Source organism: Dryobates pubescens, chromosome 11 (genome assembly GCF_014839835.1).
Source record: "Dryobates pubescens isolate bDryPub1 chromosome 11, bDryPub1.pri, whole genome shotgun sequence".
NCBI lineage: Eukaryota > Metazoa > Chordata > Aves > Piciformes > Picidae > Dryobates > Dryobates pubescens.
In genome coordinates, this window is record NC_071622.1 from 29,217,363 (window position 1) to 29,236,284 (window position 18,922).

Consider the following 18,922-nt stretch of genomic DNA (forward strand, 5'->3'; position numbering starts at 1 on the left):
TGTTAGGAGCAGAAGTTACATTTTAAATGATACCCACCTATTCCAGTACCGAAATGTTACAAAATCCTGGATAAATAAAGCAGGAGGTAAACCTACAGGAAGGTTGGTTCCCGACAGCAGAGTCCTACTATTGAATACTAACAGTAATTCTCTCCATGATTTTAATTGCAACTTGAATTTAAAATAAAAACAAAACTGACAAAAAAGACAAACTAGGAAAACCAAATCCAAATCATTCAGGTTTAAGTACTGGAAATACTGACTTCAATGAAGTGATCACCTATTTTGGAGGTTTTTTGATCATTAAAACAGATGAAGATTAATGAAGTAAAAATTAAATCCCCGTGTTAAGTTTTTAACCTCTGGTCATTCTGTTGATTATAGGCCTATAAAGAAGGGCAGAACTTTGATAAATAACATGTAACTGTAAAGCCATAAAGATGCAGCTAGCTAGAACATTGCTAAATAATTAGTGTTTGATTCATATGGGAAGAAAACAGTGCCAGGTCTATATCCATACTACCTCAAGAGGGAAATCCTTTATGCTGACATCTACAAAAGATTGGCAGTAATGAGGATCCATGTAAATCAAACTGTCATCTACAAGGACAAAACAGAAGACAAGTAATTCAAAAAACACCTTATTATTACACTGCTTACAATCCAATTTCTATGCAGAACAGCTGGGGGAAAAAAAAAAAGAAAAAAGAAGAGCCAGCAAGTAACTGCTTGCCAGGCTGATATTCATTGACTGCAGCATAGGTTTTTGCAGGACAGATTAACTTTTGCATAATCAAATATGCTTGTATAAGCAGAATTTTTATAAAGTGATGAGACTGTCATTTAATTTTTGGTGATAAAATTACTTTTACAAACACACAATTATATTCTGGAGTTTGCGTATGAAAAATGCATCGTGCTGCTTCAGCCTGACAGGGAGAATATATTGCTTGTCATTTAAGGATCAACTAACACCACTTAAACTAGTAAAAACAGTAAATATGTAAATAAGAACTGCCAGACAGTAGCAGCAAAGGCTCCTGAAGTTGGGTGAAACAGATAAATTATGCCTTGTTTGTGCAACAAAGGAAATTAAATGTACATTTTACAGAATCCAATTACCGTATGGGGTAAATGACAAATGACTGGACTTGGGTAGATATGATGAATTAATAAGGTACTCATTTTGCTATTTTAATCATGCTATTTCCCCACTGGCTCAATATTAACTTCCTAACTCTTAAAGAAAAATATTGAAGAGCCGTAACACATTAAAACACTAACCTTGAAATCCAGCAAAGTAATACGACTGCTTGGGTCTGCCACCGATAATACCAACACAATACTCAAGGCTTAAAATTCCCTACAAGAAGAAAGGACAGTGTTAAACAGAGAAAGCATGAAAGGGAATTAAAATCTTGGCTCTTTCTTTGCTTGTTTGAGGCAAATAGCTTTTTTTTCTTCTTCTTTTTTTCTTTGACTTCCTGACGTTCTGGGGCCTGACTCAATTTTTAGAAGCTTACAGCTCACCCAAGCGAAAGCACCACCAGATATTCCAGAGAAGGTCCTCCCTTTTTTATCATGAGATGCCCACACACTGAGAGAATTGGCAGGATCGTTTTGAGGGAAGAAACAAAACCTAATGTCATACAAGCTGAGCACAAGTTGCTTAGTCAAATAGGTGTCCAAGTATTCAGATTTACAGAGTTCATATTCATTTACATCCCTGCGGCCCTGAGGGCTCTCTTCTTTTTGCATTCAAATGCAGAAATCTGTCTAGAGTGTGAACTTCTACATCATAGGGAAAGATGCCAGTTGAAGCAAGAGTAATTACAAGATACAGCTCTAAAAACAGCAGCCCAAAATACAGGAGGAGAGACACACAAAGACAAGGCCCATAAATCTTACTGGATGTTGACTGGGAGGGTAGAGGAATCAGAGCCATCAGTATGTAGAAACTTGGAGACAGAGACACTGCAAATACAGCTAATGGGATTTCAACAGGGACCGGTCTGGAAGTGTCAAGGAAGAAATCTACCAGCCACAGCAAAGCTAGGAGGTGCTAAGGACAGAAAGAGGCAGTCACACCAGTGCTGCCAGTCTGTTTCTGATCATTCAGGCTGCAATGAGCTGTGTTATGCAGTGCACCTGCCCATGCCAGCACACAAACCTAGGAGATCTATCATTACATAATAAAATAGTGATTTTTCTCACTGGGGAGAAGGATTTACCTGTACCCATGTGATTTTGCCACTGCAGTAGTTCAACTGACTGAAATTCCTCTATCACCCCCAAGCTCTGGATGCAGTCACAGGCAACTGACACCAAAGAAACCATCCTTGATCACTTCCCTATTAAAAGCTCCTAGGAAAGGAATGGAAGAAGGCACAGAGGACTTCCCTCTCCCTTAAACATATTTCTACTCCTCTGGCTTTCATGAGGCTGTTTTTACCAGGGCTCATTAGGATTTTTGTGAATATTCAGTCTTGGCTTCACACCATTCTCCATTAGTTATCCCACTAACTCCAGTGGGAGATTAATTTTGCCAGCACTGAGCACTTTGGAAAGCTGAGCCCAACTGTTCTAATGCAACTGAAGCCCAGGACCATTAAATACTCTGAAAACTGAACAGCCTTTAAATGCCCATAAATCACAGTGGTTTCCTCCCGGCACTAGATGAGTGCTGGGTCCAAAAACTTGGATGCTGGCCCAAACTGGGACAGCAATCCAGCAGACCATCAGTTGAGCTGAAGTGAAATCTCCATTAGCTGGCAGTCACATCTATATCCTCTCCTCTAAGAGATCAAACCATTAAAAGTATAACCATTACATTATCATTGTATAAGTAGGGAAAATTTCTCTCAACAAAATGATTGATATTTCATGTACTAATAAGAACAAAGCTCCTCGAAAGAAAATGTTCTCTGCTTAGACAATGATAAAGTAATGGAACATAACAAAATCTATTGTACTCCTCACCTGAGATGCTAACAAAGGCACCTACAGCATGGTTTATAGGGGTCAAGACAAAGTGATGCTTCTTTAAAATAATGAGAATGATTTTGTAGAAAACACTCCTCCATGGCTGAGCAATACAGAAGCTTCAGGCAGATCAGAGGGAAAGGCTGAAACAAATTAAGGAAGGCACATTCTCTGCCAGGGAAAGAGAAAGGGAGCAAAGCTACTCGGAGTAATTAATAACTGTTTAATCTAAGGGAATTTTCTTGTAGAAGTGAATGATAAAAAATTTATCCATTTTCAGCCATAAATATAAAGTCCTTTGTAAAAATTGCCCCTTGTACTACATTCTGAAATCTGCATTTTTAACTGAAATCCAGACCCTGAAAAACGTAGTCACTTCTTGTGGACAGTCAAGATAGAGCCTGGAGTGACTAATACGTGCAATTGAAAGCCCTCTTATCACAGTCCTTGTTGTAAGAGGCAGCAGAAGGCAGCACCCAGCTTGGTAAATGAGCAGCAGAAACCTGGTGAATTGGACAAGGCAAGCTGAGATGAGGTAACTGTGCTATAAAACTCAGTGCCATGCAAATGTGTTTTACCCTGGCAAAAGAGGGGGTTTGAGAGCTAAACGGCAAAAGCTTCTGATGGGTAAAAGTAGGCACAGACACCTGTCAATAATAAAAGTCAGAAGAGACTCCAGCTCTTTCACACTCTTTTGTTGAGAAAGCTGTAGGAAAGTTGCAGAAGCAACTGTGTGTTAGCTTACAAGTACAAGCACTGTGTGTTTTCCTGGACCTGACTGACTCCAGGCATGTTCTGCACTTAATATTGAAAATAAAGTAAGGTTTCTGTAGATCATGTATGAAAGCACAGGCTTATCCTAACTGTGACAGGATTAAAACTTCTCTAAAATCAACTGTATGAAAAGACAAGAAGCAGGAAACAAACCCCAAATGTAATAGTTAATCACCAAAATAAAAAGGCTTCATAGCTTTGTCTCTCTGTGCCATTAGAAAACAAGTCTTTGTAGAAATTTTACAGCGAAGAAACAAAGTAAAATTAATAATAATAAAAAGGATGTTACAGACTCTCAGATTTTGTTGATGCTACTACATTATGGTATTTTATAAAGTAAACCAAGAATTTATAAGACATAAAAAGCAACGATAAAGCAGGAACAGGGCTAGGAGAAGCATTCTTGTACTCAAGAGGTGGGATTACTGGACATCTTCAGGTGTTAGCACCATATACAGAACATCTGCAGAGAGGACGGCATAGACCTTCTTCCCCTCTGTCTTCTCCTTGAGTTTTACTTTTTCCCAGGCAATTTTTATGACAACTGCTTGCTAATCCTTCATCACTGTCCTTAGAAACATTCCCCCTAATGCCCAGAGAGTGAAAAAAAACCACTTGAGGTAGTGACTAAAGGTAGCAAAATTTTCTGTCTTCTCTCTCTTAAGGGGAAGAAAAAAAAAGAAAATTAAATAGGAAGAACGGACAAGGAACAACCTTAAACCATTTGACATTTAAGAAGCTAAGAAACAGAACAAGGAATTTCGTATATTTATATTTTAAAATGCTGACTGATGCTTAATATGGCACAACTCTAGCAGCATATGTAACTAAATTACCAGTTAGAATTTGAGCAGCTGCCTTAATGTCTTTTCAGGTAGCAGCTTTAGGAGCAGGCCAGTTATCACTGCTTCACCAAGGAACATCATGTGCTCTGCAATTATGTCTGATCTTGTAATAGGGAAATTTAAAATCTGTAAAGTCAAACTTTACAACCTTCAACTGTAAAATCACCACCACACATTTAATAGGTAGAAGATTACCACCATGAAGTCACTGCTCATACCACCTAGTGCTACTATGTGAAAAATGATTGAACTCTAGTTTCATACCTTTACAAACTCTAAGTAGTCCATGTTTGTTCTCTCTCCACCGAGTCTCACAGGAACTAATATAATCACAGCTTTTGTGTCTGCTTTTCCAGAATCCATGAAAGAACACTGTCTGTCAATAACATCTGAACTGTAGACTGAAAGGAGACACATAGGAAGATTCATATTTAAAATCCAGCTGCTGGTTTTTACACAGACATAGCTACAGCTCGGCATCACTTGGTTTGACAAACTAAAGCTGCAGCTCTTCCAAACCCTCCTGTCCTCCTGAAACACAACTCCCCACTGACTCTGATGAAAACTGTGGTTATGCCTCCTTATTTCCAGCAGTGTTTTGGAGAATGCTCATCTGCTGCTGCTCACATAAAACACATTTGCCAAGAAAATGCAGAAGGGGCAGGTTGGGAGAAAGCCAGTAAATATTTATTCATTTAATACAAATTTCTTCTAAAAGGAGTAGGTTAAAATTTGAAAACCTAAAACTAAGAGCAACATCTATATGTTAAAAAGGATGATAACTGATTGAACCCAGGTTCAATGTCTAAAGTTAACACAACACAGTCATTCAAAGTGAGTGAAAAAACAATCATAGAATCATACAATGGTTTGGGGTGGAAAAGACCTCCAAAGGTCATACAGTCCAACTCACTCCAGTCTAAGAGAGGAGTGAAAATCATCACCAGAATAAAGCAGTGAAAAATTAATAGAGTTTTAAGTTTCTGCTGTCATTTTAAGTCAGGTGAAAGTGTTTTGTGTCTTTTTAAAACCAGTTTGATTGATTACCCAGGGATGCCAATCTTGTCTCTCCTACCTCAAGATCAGTTAAGACACAACTAAAATTTTGGGAGCTCAGCATGGCTACTGAATTAATAGAATCATAGGATCTAGTAATACATTGGGTTAGATCTTGAGGACTATGGTCATTAGTGTGAAGCTTCACAATGTGTTTAGTTTATTTTGTCATCATGTTCTGTTCCTGAACATCCAGAGCTCAAAGCTCTTCTGCCTGTTGTTATTTAAAATGTTATGCTGGACCAGAAGAAAGGTTACCACTGAGTCAGGATCAATATCCTGCTCACACTGGTGAGCTCCAAGCAAAAAATGCCTTCTTACTGGTCTAACAGACTGGCACAATAGGTTTTTTTTCCCCACTAGAAAAATGGGTAGAAGAGAATCCTGTAGTGCAAAAGACACATAAAATGCAATTAACAAGTCTAACTGAAGTATTTGTCAGTTGTTTGGTTGGTTTGGGGAGGTCATTTTTAGTAAGATAGGGAAGTTCCTAGTAGCTTATTGCTAAAACAATGTTGAAGGGAGTAAAAGACAAATTACTAACAGATTCCAGTCCAAACCAAAAAAATTACAAAAAGAAGACCATAAGGAAAAGTTATTTTGTTGAGTTTGGAATTCCATTATCTTCCACTGGAAGATTCCAAACAAGCAATGTACAAAGCTTTCAAGTTGTGATGCCTAATTCTCAAAGGGAGCAAACATCTGCGTGCATCAAGAACGCCTTTGTCTACATCAGCTCAATTTTGAGATCCATTTTTGAGTTTCTTTCTTTCCTTCAGAGCTCTGTGGCTAAGTGCTTGCTGAAAGGCATAAAAAGCATGTAAACCATTTGCAAACATTGACATAATCACAACATTTACCTGTGCAATCCTGAGCAACATAGACTGTTACTCCTTGCAGCTCAGGGTCTCTTGCTTCTTCAACAGCTTTTCTAAGTACAAACACAAAACTATTTAACTCATCTTTGGTTTTACAGAAATTAACAGTTAAATTATTTGACTTTTAGGAACAGGTTGGTTTTGTTAGTTGTGGCTTTTTGCTTTGATTTGGGGTGGGGTAAGTTGTTTGGTTGGTTTTTATCCATTCCTGGTAAATCAATTTGTATCCATTTTCATTATTTTTATCCGCTCCTGATAAACACAAATGGGGTGAGGGTGGTGGCTCTTTGTTTAAAGACTGGATACCAAGATACACTGTATATCACAACCTGTTTTTCCTGAGCCAAGATGACAATATCTGGCCATTTAGATAAAAACCAATGAAACCTACCAAAAAAATCCCCAAAGACACATACAAAAAAATTCATATTCACTACCCAATTTCTTTCTGTTTATAACAACTGCCTGTCCATAACAATTTTCTGTTGTGTGTATTGGGATACTTGAGGCTACATTTGCTGACAAAAATATTATTTTTAACTTGATAGATCTCTTTAGTTGACCTCAGTTCATACAACTGAGCACAAATTAGCATTGCTTGTTGAAACAAAGGCTAGGACATAAAAAGCTGTAAGGCTGCACCAAAACTTTCAGCAAGATAATTTAGAGGAAGAGTAATGGTCCTAAAAACTAAAAGAAAATAAAGAAATTAGAGTGTTCCAGAGAGAAGATGAACCTTTGGCTTCAACACAGGCTTGCATTAAATGGTCACTATCCCTTTATTCCACACCATACTCTGAAGAGTCATTTAATATAGTCATTTTCCAGTTATGAGAGAGCTATACATTGTTAGTGCTGCTGTTAAGAGAGAGGGAGAGCGAGCTAGCAGGAATCAGAGAATGGCTCAGGTACAAAGGGACCTCAGAGATCATCTGCTCCAACCTCCCTGCCATAGGCAGTGATGCCTCGCAACTAGAATTGGCTGCTCAAGGCCTCATCCAACCTGGCCTTAACCACCCCTGGGGGGAGGCATTCACAACCTCCCTGGGCAACCTGTTCCAGAGTCTTAACATCCTCGTACTGAAGAACTTCATCCTAAGATCCAGTCTAAACCTGCTGTCCCTCAGCTTCAAACTATTGCCCCTTGTCCTGTCTCTAGACACCCTTATGAAAAGTCCCTCTCCAACCTTCCTGTAGGATCCCTTCAGGTATTGGAAGGCAGCTATAAGGTCTCCCCAGAGCCTTTCCTCTTTCCAGTCTGAACAACCCCAGCTCCCTCAGCCTATCCTCATAGCAGAGGTGCTTCAGCCCTTTGATGATCTTTGTGGCCCTCCTCTGGACTGACTCCAACAGTTCTGTGTCCTTCTTACGACGGGGACACCAGAACTGCAATGTCAGAAATGATGGGTGGGTTTGTGTTGGATGGAATTCTGGACCAAATTCCTCCCCTTTAATGTTAGGTAAAAGGGCTACTGCAATTCAAAGCAAGAATAAAGAAGTCTGTCAGTTTCTATTATCAGAAAAAATTATAAATAGATCACATACATGATGCTAACAAAGACATTTGTGTGTCTGCACACACACAGCTGATTATTTCAGCACAGGTTCACTTAAGATGAATGTATTTTGATTCTTAAATAGCAAATTCTTCTATTCACAATATAAATACCGCTATACACTTCTATACTTACATACCAATTTCTTCCATTCCCACATATATAAAAGTATGAACTTGGGCTTCTGCTGCTTAAATGACTTATTAGTGATTTGGCTTACAGATATACTGGAATCCACTAAGAAATAAGCATATCAAGCTATAAAAAATAAAAATCAAATCAAACAAAAAAAATAATCAGTGATATTGAAAGAAACTGCATCTTAAGGTGCAACCTATGGAGAAGTTTGACATTCGACTTCTTTTTTAACCACACTGAATGTCACAGACCCTTTACTTTTACTGTGATACAATTATAATATTAATAGTGCCATACATTTACAGTTTCACAAGAATTTGATGTGTGCAAAGAAATGCTGAAAACATCAATTTTAGCTCTGACATTTCATTACACTATCAGTACATTACAGCCCCCAGGTTACAGTATTAAAAAGACGAAAAAAAAAAAAATCTATAATGTTATGCATGTTCCAAGGTTGAAAGAGTGGTTAGTTTTTAGAACATTTCATTAAATGTAGCTCTGCTTAAAGCCCAGCTTTGGGAGAGATACTTGGGACTTCTGCTGCCCAAAGAAAACAGGAATACCAGGTTTTTCCTGAAATAAGACTGAACAAAAGCCCAGAATTCAGTTCCTGCACTTACTGCTCCTTCCCCCCCTGCACTCACTGTTCCCTAGAATTGCTACTCCATGGACATTTTACAAAGCAAATAATCAAGTCAGATGCTCAATTAAGCTGAAGTAATCTCACGACAGTTTGAAATGCTTCTTCGCGCTGTGTAAGGCACAGTAACAACAAAGAATAAAGGTATTTTCACCTTAAAATGTGTGCCACAACTGCAGGCCCATACCAATCTCCTGCAATTTTCCCAGACTTCTTTCCATATTCTATCAGCTGATGTAAGCCAAAAGCTGCCAGTGGAGAGTCGCCAAACCACGAAATTATTTTTCTATGATAAACTTCATTTCTCCTTTCATTGTCATCACGGTTTCTCTTCACTGTTGGCCGGTGGTGATTTGACAGGATCTTGGGTTCTCTCTCTGCTGTAAGTGATGCTTCAAATGATGCTGTCAGCTTTTTCACTGTGTGGGCTGTCCATGATTCAGCATCTGAATTGTCAATGTCCAACGCATCTGGCCAGACCCAGGCTGCGGCAAGACAGTTTAAGATGCATATTAAGCTTAAATATCTACTTTTTGGTCCAATTAGCAAGGCACATCCCTTTCTCCCCCATGTTCTTTAAAGCAATAGGTGCTTCACATACTGAGATGTTAAAATGTAAACAAAGAATTAAAGTGGAGTATTATTTGCTTTTATTTTCTGCTGAATGAGAGGTGAAACAAAATACTAACAGTACATTTGTTGATAGGTTATGTTGTCAGAGAGAGAGGTCAGACTCCATGATCCCAGCACGAGTAGGGAAGTGCTCACGCCCTTGTACTCGGCACTGCTGAGGCCATGCTTTGAATACTGGGTTCAGTTTTGGGCCCAGCACATTGAGATGCTGGAGTGGGTCCAGAGAAGGGCAATGAAGCTGGTGAAGGGTCTGGAGAACAGGTCTGGTGAGGAACAGCTGAGAGAACTGGGGTTGTTTAGTCTGGAGAAAAGGAGGCTGAGGAGAGACCTCATTCCTCTCTACAATGCCCTGAAAGCTTGGAGTGAGGTATGGGTTGGTCTCTTCTCTCTACTATCAGTGAAAGAATAAGAGAATATTGCCTGAAATTGTGCCAGGGGAGGTTTAGGTTGGAGATTAGGAAAAATTTGTTTCCTGAGAGAGTGGTCAGGCACTGGAACAGGCTGGCCAGGGAGGTGGTGGAGTTACCATCCCTGGAGGTGTTCAAGAAGCCTGTGGACATGGCACTTTGGGACATGGTTTAATGGCCATGGTGGTGGTGGGTTGATGGCTGGAACTTGATGATCCTTTAGAGATCAAAACAGTTCTATGATTCCATGATCTCGGGCAGTTAAATACACAAATACCTGCTTACAAGGCACAGGTTAGTACTATCTTACATACTAAAAGTATGGAAGTTAGCTATTCATTACCATCAAAAATGTTTTATCCCTGTCAAACAAGGAGTTTCAAAAGCTGTTTTTAATTCTTCTGGTTTGTCAGTTATTAAAAAAAAAAAAAAGCCCCAGCAAATCAGGAGAAAAAAAGACAAGATCTTTTTATTCACTGAATTTGTCAGTTCTTTATCAAAATTCCCTGACAAGCATGGTTAAATGTTATTCAGCAACAGCATCTACAGTCTGCATTTCTAGCTGAATGATTCTCCAGTGATGCATCCTACACACAATGCTCTTCTAAAACCACAATGGTGGTTCAGCACATGCAGAGATCCGTAATGCTGCCCTGGTGAGATGACTGGAAGCCTCTCCCACAAGTTCAAACAACTACTTGCAACACAGGGCATAAAGAAACCTCTGAAAGGCACTGAATGTGCTCTGAAGGTCTCCAGTGAACATCCCCGAGGGCAAAGGGAAGGCTGCCATGTGCAAGCAAGGTAAGAATTCCTACAGATGAGGTGCTTATGCTCAGTGGGCTGAATTTGGGTAAGCACTTGGAGGTCCAAAAACCTGCCGTTACAGAGGTGAGAGGAACCTTTCCTGATGGGAGAGCAAGAACGGCAGCTCTCCTTGTGATTCCTGAAGCATTCATATAACAGTCTTTGAGAAACAAAGAGGCAGCACAGAGGCACTATATTTTAATTCTAAAATCTAACCTAGGGCTCCAGTAGCATCACAGCCATAGTCATAGAATTGTTTCAGTTGGAAAAGACCTTTAAGATCATCAAGTCCAACCATTCTCTAACCCTACCAAGTCAGGTACAAAGCCATGCCCCTCAGCATCACATCTCTGCCTCTTTTAAACACCTCCAGGGATGGGCATTCAACCACTGCCCTGGGAGAACCTTTCAGTGAAGAGTTTCTTCTAATATCCAACCTAAACCTCCCCTGAGGCCATTTCCTTTTGTCCTATCACTTGTTACTAGGGAGAAGAGACCAACTCCCACCTTGTTACAACCTCCTTTCAGGGAGCTGTAGAGAGCCAGCCTCTTTTCCTCCAGAATAATCATTGTTGACCATCCTTACAGTGTGACAACTACCCTACATCAAGGCCTCCGACCACAAGTGGCACCCCATTGTGAAACCTCATGTTAATTGTTTACTGAAGACCTAGGCAGATGCATAAACCGAGTATAACAACATCATAGGCCTTGCTATTTCTGTACTGCAAGCTTCACATTGAAGTCCACGTCTTAAGCACTGGCATTTCAAAGTAAAACTTACCAGTACCTTAATATTTAAAATAAAACCTCATTTATAACATCATTCAGCAATATCTGGAACATTCCACATAGCAGTGGAGGTGGAAGTATTCCAGCTAGGAACTGCAGTGAAGCTTTGCTTTGTAACAGAAACAATACCATTAAACTATAATGAAAACATCTCTGGGAAAAGAGTAAACAGCGATGAAAAACTTCATGCAAACACTTAAATATGTTTCAAAAGCTACCCAGACCTCATAAAAAGCTTTTCAAAAGATAATTCACCAGCTGTCAGAAGAGTAGGTGATGAGAAAAGTAGTCCAGAAAGACCTACATATTCTAGTTTTCTATGCATTTGGATTGCCCCAGAAACATCAGCACACTGGAATCATCAAATAGCCTTCCAAATTAGGGTGCATGGGGGACAGTGCAAGGAATTCTTTGCAACCATGGATTTTAAAGACATAAACCTGGGGCTTTTTTGTTTGGGGTTACTTCACAATGAGCCATTAACACATTCCTACTCACAGGCAGGCTTCTGATCAGATTTCCATCCTTTTTTAAATGTATGTATAAAGAAAGTTCTATTTAAGGGATTTGTGTTCTCAGCAGAAGTATTTTTATAGGCTTTGCTATTTGCAGTCAGTTGAAAGGGATAAAGAATGTTTTATGACTTCAATATCTACAGCAAAAGGAACATTCAGTAAGCCAATCTGACACTTCAGTCACAGCACTGCCAAGAAAGACGACTTTGTGATGCAGCTGTTTTGGGACTATGTTCACAGCTTACATCATATTTGCACAGAAAGTACAAAGCATTATCAAAACAGGCTTTTGGAACTATCTTCTACTGAAGGATTCTTGGGATCCAACCAATGGCTGAGTAAACAATACACTGTCTGCTCTCTAACTAAAGTGCCTGGCTCTTTTGGATTGTTTTGACAACAAGCAGTGGTGAGATAGGACATGATCAAGTGTTTGAAAGGGGCAATGTGGTAAATGATGAAAGGGATTGAGAAGAGGATGGAGAGAAAAGGTGATTAACTCTGAGAACCATAAATACCTCTATGCAGGACATGGCTTAGCATAGAAATACAGGGAGGACATGCAAGTTTAGCCTTTGTAAGCAGAAAGTGTTCCAAGTCTCCTAAAGCTACTTCTTTCAGGCAGCTGTGACTGGGAGTATTTTGAAACATGGGAAAAGGGGGAAAAATGGGAAGTTCCTCTCTTAAGTACATAGGGAGAGGAAGGAAATGAAATAGTGAGAATTTCCACACAAAGAATGATGTATTAAAGTTCAATTAGAATCCCTCAATTAACTCAGTACAGTAATACTAGAAGAAACTGAATAATGTACAACTTTAAAACTGATAAAATAACCTCACTTTTGCCATAGCCCACAGCTATGGGCTGTGGAACTCTTTTCCACATCTTGAGTTCCCAGAAATGAGCAAGTTTCAAGAGAATTGGACACTTAGATGGATGAAAACAACATCCAAGTATGGCATCACAAGGTTTTTGTGGTATTTTACTTCACAGTTAGCTTTTGTGGAATTTCCAGTATCTTCCTATCACACACTTCAGTATTCCCTTGTTCAGAAATGGAAGAGTGGAACAGCTAGAACACTGCTTTAATGCAATAAAACAATTCCAGTATTAATTAGGAGTCTAGAAGCAAAACCAGCTTGCAATTTAGGCCTGGGCTACACAAAGACCATTACAGAACACCCATGTTTATCATGACAAATAAACAGACCGTCTCTCCTAACTTACCTCTACCAAGAAAATGAAGCATAAGACCTTGAGCCAGCAGCATTTGACCAGTTCTCAGCGTGCAGCCCCAACCACAGTCCGTAGTTAAGGCAGATCCCTTGATCTGAGGAAATTCCTCTCTGTAAGTCAACCATATTCGAGAAATAAAATCCTTCCGGAACTCCTCAACGTTTCCTGAAATCTCTGTGGTGATTTTATCAAAGTTGGATCCATCTGCAGAGAGTTCACCAGATTCTGTAAGGCAAAACACAACTGAGCTTATAACTTGGTGTGGTACTCATGTTACTAGAAGAAGAGTGAAAAACATATAACTATTCTATGAGAAAACATGAGTAAACTTGCAAAAAAGTAACAATTGTTTCAAAGAGAAGAAAACTGGAAGGCAGAACTAGTTAAAATGTGCCAGGTGACAAGAAAAAGAGCAACACAGCCAGCATTACTGTGCCAGTGGAATCACTGACATGCAAGTAAGCAGCTGCTTAATTCACCTAAAGGTAAATGGTCAAGTGGAGAGAGATCTTGTAGAAAGCTACATACTGGAAATGAAAACAAAGGTGTTGGCATAATGACTCTGTACAGGTACTGTCACTATTTCAGTCAGAAGACTTTAGAAAGCAAATCTCCCAACTGCTAGATAAATGAAGTAAACTGCAAATTACAGCACTAACATTTACAGAAAAAGCAAGACTTCAGTGTGAAATCTGAACAAAGCAGGTCAGGATGTATTAGAGGTGGGATTGGATATTTAAATGAGTATTTTCTAAGATCTTCCTGTTTATAATTCCACAGTAATGATCTTCTTTCTTACAGATTAAAAATGCATCCACAGGGTCCTGCTGATTAAAGCTGGAATGAGTCCAGTGCTATTTACATACCATCAGTTTTGAAGTGGTAACACTTTCCCAGCAGAAAGACTGGAGAGTTTCTACTGAAGTAAGTTTTGGTTTTCAACACCCAACCTAAAACAGATGCAAAACAAATATGAATTTGTGACTGGTACATTCTAAAATGGAACTGCTAATGGCATCTGGTTAAGCCAAAGGTAATTCTGGAAGGGGAATACAGAGAAAATGCACTGAAACTGGGGGTTGCTTGGGTAAGTAACAAAAAGTTTAAAAGTTCTGCAAAACACTATTTAGTTCTGGTTTAATAGTAATGATGTAACCCATATATGGATGTGTGAATCTTAACACAACAGTACTACTGTGCAGGAATTGTTAGGATACAGACATGCTAAAGCTGAGCTTAAGTTCCTTTGTCTCTGTTGTGAATTTGTTACTGCATAGTTTGATACTGTGAGGTTTCCAACTCCTATAAGAACACACAATAAGCTCCACATATGATCAGTGAAAGTGCATGAAGAGCACAGCTTTTCTACAGGATTAATTTAACATACTTCATCAAAAAATTAAACTGCAGATTTCACACCCAAAAGGGGTAGTATAATGATGCTGAACAAATTTAAAGGGTCAGAATGCAGTTTTAGGTTCTGACAGTGTCCCCAGATAGCAGCTTTTTCACTTAAGCCTAAATCCTATGGAATTTATATCCTCAATTCCTATTGTTTCTCAAACTCTTCCTATCATATATAGGGCATAATGACTACTATTCCCCTTCAGCCATGTGGCAACCTTAAAAAAAGGTAGCAGAAAAGGATCTTTTCATCCTCACAGACATCTCCAAGGCTCAGTTACGAGAATTAATAAAATTTATCAGAAGCCTGGTGGTAAATCTGAGCAACCTCAGTTGTATAGCTAGGTAGGTAGAAAGTATAAAAATACAATTAAGTACATATTAGAAAAAGGAACACTTGAAAAATCTGGTTGCTTATTAACAAATTAATGATGTTCAACAGTGGGAAAGTATGTTACTCAAGCATGTCAAATAGATTCTTCAGTGGAATTCGTATTTCACGTACCTTCCTACTTTTTCCAAGCAAGTACATATGAAAAAGTCTGGGCAGATGAATCTGTTTTCCCTGTTTAAAGGTTTATGCAGCTCTAGGGCCATTTACACAATATATTTACTTCTCCCAAAATCAATAATTTTAAGATAAATTATGCAAGTTTATATGAGAAATGAAAAGCAAAAGGATGCTGGTTTACTTGGGCTGTTAATAGCATCAAACCAAAAATGGCTTCAAGGACCACATGGCATTTTTATTATTAATATTTGTGAAGTTTCTAAATCGTGATCCCATTCACATTGACAAGAAACATTCCATTCAGTGGAGGCAGGATCTAACCACAGAGTGTTTCACTTACTGTATTTCATGTTGTTCCATGCAGACATAAACTTTGATTTTATCTTTTCTACTTCATCTGTCCCTGTGGCCTCCATATTCAAATTCTAGAGAAAAAGCCATCGCTGTCTTGTGAGATGTTCAATTCTGCTACTGTAAAAACAAAAATTATAAACATATCCATGGGCACTGAGCACATAGGATATAGAATCACCACCAGCCCACTCAGGTACTTAAGCCTAACATGGCCAGGAACAGTAATAAACTGGCAGAATCCTCCACTACCAGGGATGGAGAGGCAATCATATCTTCCATGAATAAGTAATAAAATAATCTAATTCCAAATATACACCAATAAAACTACTACACAAAGCTAAATAAAATATAATGCTCTCCAACAGCTCTCTATTGCACAACAAACAGATCTAGAGCATATAACCTGTGCTGGCATATGAATACACTCATCCTAATTGGCAGGGAAATTCAGAGCTACCAAGCATTTCACTAAATAGAATAGATGCTTCTGCTGACTAGATTGCAACAAGCATCTTTCCACCCCCACCCCCACCCCGCCTCCCAGCAGGGCTTCTGAGCACCAATAAACAAATCGTGATTTTAAAACCAGCATTAGTTTCAGATTTCTAATAGAGAATTTTCTAAGCCACAGTTTACAGGCCTTGGAGGAGCTGAAAGATGAAGTGCAAGATGTTTGTTCAGTACTGCACAGAAAATGTAGAGTATTGAAAATGCATGGAGTAACAGGGACCTAATTTTGTACAGAATTAACCTGCTAGGAAGGTAACATCCAAAAATGATTACTGAACACTGTCATAAAATCCCTGTTTGCTTTACACATCTTCTAATTATCACTTACAGTGCAAAAAAGGCTTTTTGGTCTGGTCATGTTACCTGCAAGAGTCCAACTGCATTACATGAGAGAGAGTGGCAAAAGGTGGTAAAAACCATTACAGGGCAGATCCATTTGGTAAAAACTGCTGATAGATTTTCCAAGGGAAGAAGGTAGCAGTGAATGCCCTTTTCCCCACTCTCAGAACTGCATGATAAGACTGACTTCACCTTAAAAGCAACCTGAACTGGTAACAATACAGAAGGAATATACACTACCTTTATCCTTATTTCTATGAAATCTGAGCAAATGCCTCAGAACTTCCTTGTTTTTTCAACCATTGCAACAGGAAGTCTGCTATTAACAGAACTTCCTTCATGGCATGGGTTCTGTCAATGGTTCACTGTAATAGCTGATCAAAGGGAGATTTTCTTGATGATGGTTATTTGGTAGCTCAAACCCTTGCATAGAGAGCAAGGAAAATTAAGAGCTCCTGCTTCCAACAGGGCTCTTGTGGGACATAAAAGTTGATGAGTGGAACATCACTGCAACCCTCACAGAATTTTTAGCTAAGTTCTGGTAACATTAGATAATGACATGAACTGTATCAGTTAATAAACTTGGACCAGCAGCACACACTACCACTGATGCCATACATAACCTCCTTACTTTACAAGGAGAATCTAGAACATTATTTCCCTTTCACTGTGTTATTATCCATTGAGTTGGGATCCAAAGCAGAACAAAGACTAAACCATCTTACACTGGAAGCATATTTTAAGTAAAACCTAGCTATTGATAGTGTAATTGTGCAGAGCGTGCAGATGTTATAGCTGGACTCGATGATCTTAAAGGTCTTTTCCAACCAAAACAATTCTGTCAGCATGCCAGTGTCTTCTGAGCCCGAGGGTACTCACACAGATGCTTTGTTTCTGGGATTTGTAGGTAAGAAAGGACAACATCAGCCTACTGCCCAAGCCATCCCTCACAGGTTTTCTCACCATTCTACTGTGTTAATTCATAAAGGTCTGTTGACAGCTTTTGACAGAAGAAGAGGCAATGTAAGCTCACAGATATGGGCCAGGAGTGACATTATTTGCTAGTGGAAAGAACAAAGAGCCACAACCTTACTTTGATTACCCTTATGTTAAGATGTGGTTTTGTAGGGGAAGGAAAAGAAAGACAATTTAAGGTTGGGATTTAATTTCCTGCCTTCTCCTTCAAGATTTGCTTCGGAGGAAAATAATAATAACAAAAAAGACAGACTGAGTATACCACTGACTCTAGCTGGCAAAGCTGGTAAGATGGACTTCATCAGGAGGTGTGTTTGGTCCAGCCTGTCCCCACATGATCTATCAGCAACAGCCCTTTATGCAGAGGCCACTGATTGTCTTAAAAGCCAATACCTATAAAAGCTCCCTCTGGCTAAAATTAGAAATGGAACCAACTCTACTGTTCCAAAAGGGCTTGAAGGAAAAATTATTGAAATGAGAAAGAAGCTCATTTTCCTTTAAAAGACGATGGTCATCACAGTACATTTTTCTTTCATCCAGTTACATTTTTTCCCTGGCATTATGCTAAAGATGTGAAAAGGCCTTCCAAGAAGAATGCTAACATAAAACAGGCACATTTATTCCACTGGAAAAACGCAGGCTCTTCCCATCAATGTAAGAAGGCATCAGTAATAGTCCCACTGAAATTAATGGAACAGCATCAGGAGGAGGTCACAATGAATAAGGTTTCAAGCACAACGGGCTCACTGCAACCCCTGTTCTTAAATCTAAAGCTAATGGTTTTATACTGAACTTGTCTCACTTAAGAAGTTATCTGGGATGATACGACTTCACAGAGCAGCAGAACACACCTCTGAATGAAAAATGAAGCCCTGTCATTCTCTCAGAGCCCCCATTACCCAGTCGCTGAGGGGAGATGACTGCATGGAGGTGGTTTGTTTGTTAATTGTGACAGGAAAAAAAAAATAACAACAGAACTTGTTTATTTTCATTAGCAACTGAAAAGTAACTTAACTTGCCAATGCAACCACTGTGAAAGGGATGAATGAAGTTGAAATGTGACTGTCTTTATTAAATAAGAATGAAGACCCCCTTCACTTTTTCACTGCCTGGGAAGAAAGTGAGGTAGGAGTGATGACAATCAGCAAAACCCACATACAAGTCCCTGACAGAGAATGAAGCCAAAAGGTCCTTTTTAAGGAGTTACCCCCTTTCCAGCTAAAAATACGTATTAAGAAAAATATAAAAAATACTTTGTAAAGGGGAGCAGAAGAAAAGCATCTTTTATCTTCTTTTTAAACCTCGTAGCAAAGACAGAACGTTTTATGCCCCCACGCTGCCCAGCCAAGCAAGAGCTGCTCGCAGAGAAGCCGCCTCGCTACCTCGGGCTCTCCACAGCGGGGGAAGGCTGCTCTTTGTATCCTTACAATGACTCCTGCGGGCTTTGTCAGCAGACGGCCGGGGACGGAGTGGGGGGAGCCCGAACCGCCTCCCTCCGGGAAGCTGCCCGGCGGCCCCGGTTATTCCCCAACCCGCCACCGAGCCGTCGGCCGCAGCGCGGTCACC

General features: G+C 39.4%; 1 protein-coding gene across 2 annotated transcripts in view; it reads right to left on the reverse strand.

Moving 5' to 3' along the window:
• The window catches only part of ATG4C (autophagy related 4C cysteine peptidase), a 28,385-nt gene that overhangs the window by 8,919 nt on the left and 544 nt on the right, over positions 1-18,922 (reverse strand). For both annotated transcript variants that reach the window (XM_054165173.1, XM_054165174.1), the window contains exons 2-9: positions 15,519-15,649; positions 14,130-14,213; positions 13,255-13,488; positions 9,027-9,357; positions 6,518-6,588; positions 4,866-5,002; positions 1,285-1,363; positions 524-600 (exon numbers count right to left, since the gene is read on the reverse strand). In XM_054165173.1, the coding sequence (XP_054021148.1) occupies positions 524-600; positions 1,285-1,363; positions 4,866-5,002; positions 6,518-6,588; positions 9,027-9,357; positions 13,255-13,488; positions 14,130-14,213; positions 15,519-15,594 (1,089 nt within the window). In that variant the 5' untranslated portion in view covers positions 15,595-15,649. The remainder of the gene's footprint in view (positions 1-523; positions 601-1,284; positions 1,364-4,865; positions 5,003-6,517; positions 6,589-9,026; positions 9,358-13,254; positions 13,489-14,129; positions 14,214-15,518; positions 15,650-18,922) is intronic.